The sequence below is a fragment of the Athene cunicularia genome (assembly GCF_003259725.1).
Source record: "Athene cunicularia isolate RWA chromosome 3 unlocalized genomic scaffold, athCun1 chr3_part1, whole genome shotgun sequence".
NCBI lineage: Eukaryota > Metazoa > Chordata > Aves > Strigiformes > Strigidae > Athene > Athene cunicularia.
In genome coordinates, this window is record NW_020799097.1 from 104,724,108 (window position 1) to 104,736,472 (window position 12,365).

General features: G+C 39.0%; 2 protein-coding genes across 2 annotated transcripts in view; one reads left to right on the plus strand and one right to left on the minus strand.

Annotated features, from left to right (window-relative positions):
* Positions 1-786: 786 nt before the first annotated feature.
* On the minus strand, positions 787-12,102 carry TAF1A (TATA-box binding protein associated factor, RNA polymerase I subunit A). The gene is made up of 9 exons (XM_026845949.1): positions 10,890-12,102; positions 9,556-9,669; positions 8,078-8,276; positions 7,203-7,333; positions 6,191-6,349; positions 5,015-5,081; positions 3,656-3,776; positions 2,136-2,296; positions 787-990 (listed from the first exon to the last, which is right to left on the minus strand). Exons 1-9 carry the CDS (start codon positions 10,986-10,988, stop codon positions 848-850), a joined length of 1,194 nt encoding a protein of 397 aa, XP_026701750.1. The 5' UTR covers positions 10,989-12,102; the 3' UTR covers positions 787-847.
* MIA3 (MIA SH3 domain ER export factor 3) overlaps positions 12,042-12,365 on the plus strand; it is a 31,050-nt gene continuing 30,726 nt past the window's right edge. Inside the window, exon 1 of the mRNA XM_026844640.1 lies at positions 12,042-12,219. Within this exon, the coding sequence (XP_026700441.1) occupies positions 12,042-12,219 (178 nt within the window). The remainder of the gene's footprint in view (positions 12,220-12,365) is intronic.

Consider the following 12,365-nt stretch of genomic DNA (forward strand, 5'->3'; position numbering starts at 1 on the left):
CAAACTGGAATGCTAGTTTGTGACAACATGCCAACATTTGCTTTCCAAACACAGCAACACTGCATATTTCAACTCAGGCAAGACTGGAAAAAGGTTCTAGAAAGTCTGTTCCACCAAACAAAGAAGTTTTCAGTAGTTCTGTGCCTTTGCTCTTTCAGAGCACTGCAACACTAGCTCCCTGCTCTATCCATGCACCTACAGCAACATTTCACTCTCCCCTACCACCAATGTGAAAACAATCCTTTAACTGGATACAACCTGCAAGTATGTATGATGTGGAAAAACTATCTTTGGCTACTTTGAAGTGTATCATCTATGTGAACAAGCTCCAGGAAGTCTTCACAAGCTGTAATACTTCTCAGTATACAATCCATACATATCAGGAAATGGTCAGTTATAAGCAGCAAGCTATGTAACCTTTCCAGGTTGAGAACACATTTTCACAGTGCATCCCAGGTTAAGACACTACACCTATTAAGAATGCTACTGCTAGTCCTGAATGGATTTTGAACAACATTCCAACAGTCATTTAAATCACCATTTACACATAAGGAGGATCAACACTGAAATACTATTGATACAGAAATTCCACACAACACTACAAAATATTTTTCAAGGTGCATTTGAAGTCAGTGCTGTTTGCATTTCACACAGAAATTCTTCAACCTTATCAGTTGATTTATATTAATTTTATTATAAAATACAAACCAAAGTGTTTTTACAGAAATACATAAAGTCTAGTACTAAGTTGATAAGGTCTGTCTATAAGTTTCAGAATAGCAAAGTTACAGAAGTCAGTTTCACAGAGAGGAAAAAGTATAGCAAGAACCTTCAGGATGCTTTATAGTCAAGGTTGTACAGAGGAATCTGAAAGATCAGATATTCTCAGGTAGACAGGATTGTGCTTATTCACAAATTTCTTCAGTCTCCGAAACCTCTTCATTTGAGCTTTGCAGCCTTTGCGTGATACATATTTAAAGTACTTGCAATCTAAGCAAAAACAAAAGAAAGTATTTTAAGTTATATCATGATACAAGCAAATGCAAAATGCTTTCACTGTTTAAATAACATGCAAACAAAGAAAGTTTTCAGTATCAGAGATAAAATAATCCAAGACATGCACATTAGACTTAACTGCAGCATTAAATAATCTATCCTCATTTGATTCAGAAAACATTCTGCATGTATATAACTGTATGCTGTGTCTTACAAAATACTTTCTTCTGTTTTACCCTTTAAATAGATCAGAAAGTAAAATTTCAAGAGTGTAAAGCAGCGTTGATTTCATACATTTTTCCTTATCCAACACACCAATAAGCACACAAACATCATGAAAGAAAATCAGGGCTGGAACAATTTTATTAGCCACCTGGAAATAGAAGCTGAGAAATATTTTATAACATATTACTGAAAGCAAAATTTAATTTTGATATGAGAAATTGTTTTTATGAGGTTGGCTGACAAGAAACAAGCTGCCTATCAACCAAAGGTCCAAACCAGTGTATGAGCCAGTCTCCATACCATATTCTTATTCTCCATTTAGCAGCTGGTTTTTGGCCTGATACTCCATTTGGTTTTGGCAGCATTTCAAAGAATGCTGCTAAAGAGGTCACAATCTTCACCTTCTTACCAAACTGCTGACAGTTTTCACTCAAGACACCCCCACCCCCACCCCCCTTTTTCCTGCATTACAACACCCCCATGGTCCTTAATGACCAGCTGCTCCCCAGTACTTGCTGAGACACTGCCTAGGCTGGCATCCAGCAAGCAAACTGTCCACAGTTCTCACAACATTCACTCAGGAGCACGTTGTACACTTCTGAAATTGCAGTCTGAAGGTTAAATAACAAGATAAAAAGTATTGTGACTGCTCAACAAGGCCAGATAAAACAGAATTGTAAACCAGGGTAAGTTATGCAAAATATGCCTCACTGTCAAATAACAAATAAATTTAAACATTTTTTCTCATATTCAGCTTCAAAGACAACAATCTTTCCTAGAAGAAACAAACTGCATTTCCTCCTAGAAATAAACTGCATTTCTTCCAAGGAGTTGATCAGCTGCATCCCATCTAATTAGGGCTAGAACTTTATCTCGGTTCTATGTAGCAAAAAGGAAAGAAAATTTAGTATTACCTTTTCCCAGTAAGATTCCAGCCACCAGAGCTTTTTCATATGAAAGGCTTTCGTTTTCCTGCCAATTCTTTTTTGCCAAGTAGCGGCTAAAGTGGAAGGCTGGCCACCAGTCCTTTCTGGACTTCCATTCCTGCTTGATCCAGGAAAGATGCTTCTCAGAGCTGCAAAAAAGTAAAACAAGTTAGAGAAAAATCTTAAACTGGGAAGAAAAGACAATTAAAAGGCACTAAATTTTACAATCTATATAAGTCTCAAATTACTACCATAGACTCACCGACCTTACACTGCAGACTGAAACACTAATCTAAACATAATTTTTTTTTTTTTTAAATCCCTGGCAACACTACTGAGGCAGGAGGTTAACTTCAGCAGTCTTATATAGACTTGGCAAGATTATGGCGTGAAATGAAGGAAGCCTTTGACTTGTGTCCCACTTTGACGAACTTTAAGAAACTTTTTTATTACTATTGACAAATTAGTAGCATGAAGGTGTTAGGGGTTAGAAAAGGTTTGTTTGACTCTATGCATACTCAAAGACTAATTTATCCCAAATATTTATCATAATAGCTGTTATGCAATGAAGACCTTAAACCAAGCATTTCAGAAATAGAAACTACCTACAACCAGGAAGTGATATTCCCTAAAAAAGACCAAGATGCCCAGTATATTTCAAGATATTCTGAATCTGTGTCTTCAAATACAAAAACGCCGGCAAAGTTGATTGAGAGCACTGTACCATTTTTACTAACTATGCAGCAACAATCCTAGTTTTAATCACTAGTCTCTAGACCTTGACAGCAGATGCTGAGGAGGTGGCAATAGCAATAAAACAGCAAAACAGGTCAAATTAAGTACCAAATTAATTTACTGTAAATCTATAGGGCTTAAAAAACACAATACCCTGTTTGTGGGTAAAATAAAGTCTAGATATTGGAGTCCTGGGCATGGCTTCTTCTAAAATCAGAGGCCACATCTTTCAGCACTGAAAAGGAGACATCAATCCCCAGGCATGATGGCACAGCTTTTAGAAATACACTGACTGCATTCTGTAACAGTTACCACCGTCACACAACACACCAGTCTGCAGTACCAGCCATGCCCCTACTGCAGCCCTGCAATTCTCAAACCAGCTTCAGATAACACACGTCTAGTTAACACAGCAGAAGACCCAACAACTTAGTGTCCTCCTGCCCCCTAAAGAGGGAGGTTAGTGATGGGCAGCAAATGCTACCCAAACATATCTAACTCTTTCTGCAGAAGCACATAACTTGGTAAAAATCCACCCTTTTTCAGGCAATGACAATACCAGAAATTCAGAATTCTCCTCAACAATAATTTCTTCTTTCCTCCCAGTAAAAGCACACTGCAGTCAAGCACTGCCACAGAAGTCACGGTAGGCCAGATGACTCCTCCATTCACCAGCATGAAGACAAATGCTACATACAGAGTGTCACTTTGCCAATTGCCCCAAGGTGGGGACAACAGATTTGTTTTTAGCTCACTGCAGCAGATATACTTACATTACAATTCGTTTCACCTGTCTTGACAAACATCTCCATGCTTTTATGTTTTCCTTACAGCCAGCATAATCCAAGACTGCAAAAATAACTTCTAGTCCAAGTCGACGTCTTTTCCTTTTCTCTAGAAAAAGATTAGGCTGATTAATGAATTACTTACATCGGGCTGAACTCATTAGTAAGTAATAACTGAAATACAGTTCTTCATCCTGCTTCTCCAAATGCTGCTACTGTCCCTGTTACTGAGGGTTCCCCACATTGCCTTCTGCCTCTTCCAAGAGATAAAGTTAAGGAATACTTCCTGGCTCTAGAGCACAACTCATCCCAGATACATTTTGTCCCTACTGCCACTCTGCTCAAAAACTGCTGACTTGAGGCACATGTAGGACCACTCACTTATCCCACACCACCTTGCTTACAATAGGTGCTGTTTCCAAAGCTCACTAACCAGTGCTTCCAACTGGCACCACTGTTCAACATGTTCTTCCCATGGGAAGGCACACAGTGCCTCTGAAACACTTCAAATCCTGAGATGCCACCAAAAAAAGAAAATCTAGGACTGCTATGAATACAACAGACATTTCACATCAGCAGAGTTCTTAAAACAATGCTTGACCCATCACAGGAGGTAAACATGGGAGAAGTTATGTTTATCAGTGTGAATTTCTTCAAAAACCAGATTGTGCTCATTAGCTATGAAAACTTAGCAAATTTGTCATGCATGAACAGAGAAAAGGAGGTTTCAGACAGGAGGTTGCTTTTCCACCCTCCCAAAGAGGAAAAGCAGAAGAGAAAACAATCTTTATTCATGAACATTTCACCAATCTGCTGACCTGCTGGAACATACCAAGACAGACATCTTGGAATACAACTGAACAGCGTGGGAAAAAAAAAAAAAAAAAGAGTCTCCAAACTGGAAGACTCTTCTACCAGCTTGAAGATAAAACTCCCTTGAAGAGAAAGAAAATTTTATTCTTTGATCAGTAACAATGAACTAAAGCATAGAACCATGCCAATTCCTCCAAAAGAAAAATAAATAAATTAAGAGACCCCAGAAAGGGAATAGAGACCCTAAAAAAAAAAAAAAAAATTTTTGAGATTCTGACTGTGCCTTACAACAGTTTGCTTTGATCAGCTTTTGAAATGAGAAAGGCATTTGTTTATAGAAGTTTGGAAATGCCTAGTCACACATCCAACTTAAAAGTTCCCGTGCCTGGAAAGTTGGGTTTGGGGTTGTTACATTGGGTTTTTTTTTTTCCCCCTTAAATTACTTCAAAAAACAGAAAAAAGGCTGTAGAATAATTTCAGAATACTATTCTAGATTAACATAAAGGAAAGGTGCAAAGATATTTAAAGACTTACTTGATTTTTGAAGCATGGTATTAAAATCTATCATTAGTTCATGAGAAGGAACAATATCATGCAAAATCTGAAAAACAAAAATAAAACCACAAAACCCAGACATATTATTTTAACATGAAAACTTTTGCAGACTTCTACCTGAAGAGAAGCACAGGTGTCAGTTTTGGGTGGTTTAGTTAGGAAAACTAAGCAATCTGGCACCTTAGTGCCTTGATATAAAGAATTAATATATCTAGGTCCATTTTGCACATCTGTGACACAACAGATGAAATACCTTGATGACTGCTGAGGAACACTGCATGTGACAAACACAACATTCTCAAGGAACAGCCCAAATCCATATCTAGTGTCCCCTTTTGAAAAGGCAATATAATTTCCTTCCTAGGCCAGCTCTAGCTCCCCTGTCTACTGCTCTGTGCATTGAATCACAGTTTCCGGATTTATCAGACCACTACTTTGATTTGTCACTAGCTTGCAAGAGACTAGTGTCTAAAGCCACTGCTAAAAGCACTGAGAAGGTGGAATTTTATATATATATATGCAGCAGCTTAAAAGTCTAAGCTTTAAGAAGCTGTTGTTTCAAAGCATCTGCCTTAACGAAAGCATGTTAATGCTATTAAGTGGCAAAGCGGATTACAAGAAGCTACCAAGATAAATGAGCAAGGACAAGGAAAGCAGGAATTTAAAAGCAACTACACAAAAGCTTAATACAGCAAGGCCTTGTCTGCCAAGAGCCAGCAGAAATTAACTTCTATGTTAGCTTAAATGCACAGCTCATTGAAAACTATGAGAGAATTTAATTGCTAGACAGGATCAGCATGTGGAAGAGCAAGCATCTAATAATTTCTTCAATATTGTAAAGATTAAGCTGTAACAGAAATCAATGTGTGTTATGTACAAGACTGCTGATACAAACTTCTGGAACCATGTAAACACATTCTCTGAGCTTCTTTACTGACCTTAAGTTATACAATATATCAGTTAAAGGCAAAACAAAGACTTGAATTCAAAGACAGTAAAGGACTGTTTGCTCCACTATTAGCATCCCTCACGCTAACTCTCCTCTTACCCTCTGCTTCCCACAAATAAAACAGGGTAAATAATGTTACAGGAGCAACTAAACCAAACTGTCGGACATCATGCAACATGAATGACTATCTACTGTATAATATATACCTTCAGTACAGATATGAGCGATTTCTTTGATTCACCATGTCTCTTCAGGAACTGATAGAGGTAAATGTGAGCATTGGGGTTAGTAGGAAACTCTGGGTTGTAGGCGTATTCGTTTAAAACTTGGCGGGCTTCGTTATGGTCTCCATAGAACTCCAACATCTAAAAGAAGTTAAGTTCGTTGTTAGTTTGCCACATATTAGCAATCAAAGTTTGGGTTGCCACAGAACTATCCTATAGCACAGTCTGTATCTAAGAGTACCAGCATATTAGATAGGACTAAGACTAATGTATTTTAACTTCACTGGCCACTCTCACCACAGACAGACCAAAACATCGCACACAGAAGCTGCTGCAGGAGAAAATTCCTTTAACACTTTAACCGTCACGAGAATTACCAGCACTTGCTCACTGGAAAGAGACACTGAAGCAGCCTAACATATTTTTGAAGAGAGAACTCCATGATAGAACTTGGCAGCTATTAGCACCAAGTAAAATTCTGTAAGAACAGCTTAGAAAAGTCAGTTTATCAGCATTTACAAAAAAGTAAGTAACTTCAAAAATATTTTAATATTACTTTTTAATTATAAATTCTAAGCATGTATTTTAAAAAATCAAACACATAAGGACTGCATGTTTGATGTCTTGAACATTTAACATATCCAGAAAAATACTGCCCTGCCAAAGATAGAACTTTGCTTTCAGGAATTTAGACAAAGCAGCTGTGCTCCAATTTCTGTACTAGCACTATGCAAACAAAATATGCAAGCTGTTTCTCTACTTCCTTTTCTTGGCAATGCACAGAAAGTCCTTTTTGTACTCTGTGCAGGCTCTGCAGTTCTACCAGGAGTAAACTGTGCTCTAAATCAAAGCCAGTGAGATACATGTATGGATATGTTACTTTCAAAATACCTTGTTGTCACCTACAGAAACAGAAAAAAGGTGCACACGGACATCTTAATGAAAATTAGACAGGGAAATGCAAAAGAAAGATAGCTTTAAAACATGCCCTTACATCCACATAGCATGTCACAAATTGATCCCAGACTCCAGGCATTTTAATAATCTCCTTTAAGTTCGCCGCTGCCTTCCGAAAGCAACTGTGCATTTCCTGTTCAACAGACAAATCTTCAAATCCCTCCTGACCTACCAAAATATGAAAGAACACCACAAAGTTAGCTCTGCTAATCAAAAGGGATCTTGAAGTGGTGCACCTAAGAGACGATCACATTTTGCTAAGGACAGACTCCAGAGAGCTTCTAAGAGAGGCCTCAGTTCCCTCAGTACTGAAACAAGAAATTTTTACTGCACCACATTCAAATTTATTATTACCCACTTTCAACTTATGGGGCAAAATGGTTAGTGTTCCAAGACAAGCTGCTACCAGCACAAGGTACATTAACCAAATCCAATACTTAGTTTTCACAGAAACAATTAAAGATCCAATGTAAGTGATAATGCACAGCCAGCAGGTATATGCAGAATTAGATGCCACACACAAGTAGCAACTTACACATCTGTAAAGAAACTGAAATTCAAACAGAAGTTTTGGGGGCTTTTGCTAGCACTCAAATTTCTAGCAACAGTCAAGCACTTAAGCACCTATTAAGTCACTGCTATAAGTGAACACATTCCTTTATTCATTATTTTAGGTGATGCTGCCTGTATATAAGAAATGTGGTTGGGCAGAAGAAAAAGTTTCAGAACAGCATTTTAGGACACTTCAGAAAAGTGCAGGTCAGTGTGCCATTTTGGCACCACCATCATTGCTAGTCTAGAATTATGTATCAAATTTTGAAGTCTGGTAAAAGAATAGGTGTCACTGCAAAACACGGTGTCTGCACAAGCAAGTAAGCTGAAGTTTATACAGCTCAATACAAAAACACTTACCATGCTCTAACAGGATGTTCTTCTGCTTACACCACTTATAGTAGTCCAACAGTCCCATATAAGCCTGAATCAGTTTCTGTTCTTTATTCTGAATGACTGTTTGTTCTCCAAACCTCCAGCTTTCTGCCAGGGACAGGTTTTGGTAAGCTTCATCTATTAGTCCTTTACCAAGGAGATAGAAGGCATGCTCTAAACAAACCTGCAATTCAAACAGTCCATACCACAGCATTTCACATCACAAATTGAGAGATTCTCAGCAATAGAGTTCTACACAGATATGTAGGGAAAGAAGAGACTCATGACTGACATGCATATAGAACATTGCAAACACAGTAAAGTATTTTAATTAGAAGAGCATTTTACACGTTCTTTTATCCAAACAGTATCTTTACAAGGAATTTTGAAGAAAAATACAGGAATGGGAGTATATCAGTGTCACTGGGGGCAAGGAGATCAGCCAAAAACCTAAGTAATTTTTTCTGTCTGAAGGTGCTGTAGAAACATTAATAATTAAAAGCAAATCTGATATACAAAGATGTATCCCTGGGAAGGGAAAGGGCTGAAGTTCTTGAAATCTGTGGGGTAGGAAGTCACCCATCAGGCAGTAGACACTCAGCAGTACTTATCAGGCAGCCGAAAGCAATTGTCTCAAAAAAATCTGCTTGTCATTAACAAGTGCTGTACCCATTTAAGATGATCCAGAAATGACCCGAGGAAATCCACCTGGGCTGTATTTGCTGATTTCTCATTTGGCTACCCAACTGCAGAACACCTTAAAGAGGGATGTCCTACCCTATCATGTTGATGAGGCACTGGATAAAAGTCTAAACCTTCAGTTAGCTCTAGAAAACTCTCATACAGAGCTTCTGTTAAAGGCCTCAAACAAATACAACATAATGAAAGACAGAAGCATCATCACAAATGAGAAACAGTTAAGGAAACCAAGGCAATATAGGTTTGAATGAGCCACCATAGGAAAAAAAAACCCTACAGCTGGTGACAGAGGTCCACGCTGCTACTGTTTTACAGACAGATACACACCTCCCTACTGTTTTATATATAGATTAGCTACTTGAAAAGTGAGTGGGTAACCATGGCAAAATTTAAGTATAACTGTTTAGTCTGGAGCACAGTGATCAAATTAAGGACTAAAACCAAAACTTGGCAGGTGTTATCATGTAGTTAGATGCTACTGGGGCATGCATGAAAAAACTTAATGATTGCAAATTCAAATTAAGAGATCAATTAAAGGATCTAAGGACTTCACTTCTAAGGACTGACAATACACATCTGTGATCAAATATGTAGACAATATATTGTTAGGTACAGAACAACCCTTAAAATATCACACAACTGGTAACTCACAGATGTACTTTTTTTTTCACTATCATTAATAACATTTCAAGAGAGAGGTTCAGAAACTAATACTCAAGCGTTCAGATGTGGAAAGTCATCAAGATTGCATTTAGTGTACTCACCTTCAAATACCTTTTTACACTTAAAGTTTTAATTGGTTCTATGAAAGTGTTAAACTCTTTTACGCTGCTGTTAGGAAGATGCCTCAGAATTTCACTTCCTATTCTCCAAATAATCTATCAATGGGGAGAAACAGATTAAAAAATAACCTTAGTACAAAAATGGCAGTCACCATATATACAGTCTTCTCAAACTTCCTGTTACCGTAACATATGAAAAAATGTACATTTGTATTGCAAATAAAAAATACTAATTATTATCTACTGCTATAGTAACCTACATATTCATCTAGTAGGACTTCTACAATCATTTAGCAGGTGCTTCATAATTGCTCATTATAAATGATTATATCATTATGAAAATTGCATGTCAGAAGGTTCCCCCTCCTGTTACTGAAAAATTATGTTTTCCTTCCATATGATTCCTCTAAGACACAAGGTACATATATTTCTTTGAATTTAGTAACAAAGATTATTTCCAATTAGATGTAGCTTCCCATCTATGTGCACTTGTTTTCAAGATCTGCCTACACAATGTAATCAAATATTCCAGTAGGCTAGCCATATTCAAATACTCCACTTATTTAACAGCCCCTTTCCTCCTGCCTCTATCTCAGTACCTGCTAGGAGTTTTGCAAGTATTGGAGGAGCGGGTACAGACCTAAATAAGCCTGTAACTTTCAAACAGATTCTGACTGTTGGCATGCCAGTGGCAAACATTTACTGCTTTTCCATTTTAGAAGACTACTTTAAGATGACTTTTCATAGATATGCTCCTGATGGAATTAACACATACCAAGCCAAGTTTTCAACTGTTGTGTCAAGGGCCTATGTGAAAAAGACAAAACAAAAACCCCACACAAAACCAGCCTGTAAACCCAGAGAACTTTTCAGGAGCGCTAAGCACCCTGTCAGGAAAAACATCAGACAGCACTATAGATTCTCAGCACCCCTGAAAGTGAGAGCTAAGGAAGCTCCAACAAGATTTGTAAAACCCACAGCAGAGGCATGCCTGTGTGGAAGCAGACTTCTAGTGAGTAACTGGACAGCACACTGCCTTGAGTACTACCGACAATAAGGTCTGCTGTACTTTCTGCAGCCTGTCATCTAACAGTTGCTTATTTGGTTTTGGAAGCTTCAGTGTCCTTTTTTTCAAGAAACTAGTTTAGTTATGAAATTTGCCTAACTTTTCAGTTCTTACCTCTATTTTTTTTTCTAATTTAAAAAAAGTATCAAGCCTGTGATTAGTCAAGAAAAATGCTGATCCTGAAGTATAGTTGTTTCTTACAAATATTTTTTCAACTGCAAAAGAACTCTGATAAGGCACATTTGCTTACCTCTGACGCACCCACAGGTTCTCTAGAAAAGTCTTTTTCCAGTGCCTCAACATAGAAGGTCAGAAACTCTGCAGCCCTTTTCCACTGTTTTCGTAGCATGGCATCCTGAATGAAATTTAAACACAGTTCCTTGCACTTCTTGAAATTAAATTTGGATTCACAGAAAGATGCTAAAAAAACAAAACAAAACAAAAAAATCAACCAAGCCCACAACTGTCACAGTCCTTATTCAAATAAAAATGTGCCTAACATTTCTTAAATGATCTGACACTACAGAAAGTGATCTCAAGCTATGTGGTTTTGAACACATATGCAAGTCTGCAGTTAAGCAAAACTAAGGCAAAAGCTGAAAATATAATATGAAATGGCATTTTCCACAAGCAGCACACACTTGAAACAGTGAAGAGCCAATTATTACACACTACTGCCCTACCAGAATTAGACCATGGCACTTTGGTAACTTCACAGTACATTCTGTTATATTCTGGGGACCACCCTCTTTCCTTACTAGTCATCATCTAAGTTTGTCACCCTGCTGCGCTGAAGATTTGCATACATGCATACAAACAGGCCCTTCCAGTAGCAAAGGCTAAGCAATTCCCACTAGAAAGAAAGATAATTATTCGCTTTTAAGACCAGAAAGAGGCCACTTAGCCTTTTTATATGAATACCGGTTCAACTCCTGTTACAGCACAAAATTGGAACCTCGTTTCCACATCTGTTTAAAGCTCGCGGCTGTATACCATGGTCTAAACGTGCCACTAGAACAATGTTCAAGCCGTAAGAGCCTTCTGCAAAGGACACGCAAAGCCCACCGAAGCACCTCCTGTCCGGATGCTGTAGGCAAAGGAGTAACTCAGACACCGGCTTGAAGCAGGTTTATTACAGTGCACTCTACAAAATGACCTCTAACTAACCTATCTATGTGTCTAGCCTTCACACCTCTAACCTCAAAGGCTCCAAGTACTAAAAAAATAAAACTTACAGTGAACACCACAAGATTAAGTACAAGGACCGCGGCTACTACAAGTAAGCAAGTAATAAGGAAGTTGTTGAGGTCAGCTGAAACGGACAGAGCTGACGTAAAATGTTTCGCTACAAAGGTATTTTGAACGAACTTCTCCAGAGGTTTTGCGGCCACCTGCATCCACAATGCTTTTGTTATCAGTCACCTCACGGGCCCTTACTCTACGAGAAGCGCCCACGCCGCCTTCAAGCGCCCGCACGCCGCAGCCAAGGGGCACCGGGAACCCCAACGGCCTCTTCGGTGGGAGACCGGGGGCGAACCGCGAAGGGAGGGGGCAGGCCGGCCACACCGGCCCCGGGAGCAGTAGGGGCAGAAGGGGCGACCCCCGTCGTGGCCGGAGCAGGGGGAAGGGGAACGGCAGAGTACGGGGAGCCGCGCCGGCAGGACGGGGGCGAGCGGGCGCCATGGGGGCCGCGCCCGCCGCCGGGCAGCTCCGCCCTTACGCTCTT

Excerpts from the sequence above, each read along its gene's own strand:
- TAF1A (XM_026845949.1), bottom strand. The coding sequence starts at position 10,988 with ATGCTACGAAAACAGTGGAAAAGGGCTGCAGAGTTTCTGACCTTCTAT. Across the intron at positions 7,334-8,077 it reads GAACATCCTGTTAGAGCATG|GTCAGGAGGGATTTGAAGAT; the intron begins GTAAGTGTTTTT and ends ATATTTTGGTAG. Across the intron at positions 3,777-5,014 it reads TACCATGCTTCAAAAATCAA|AGAAAAGGAAAAGACGTCGA; the intron begins GTAAGTCTTTAA and ends ATCTTTTTCTAG.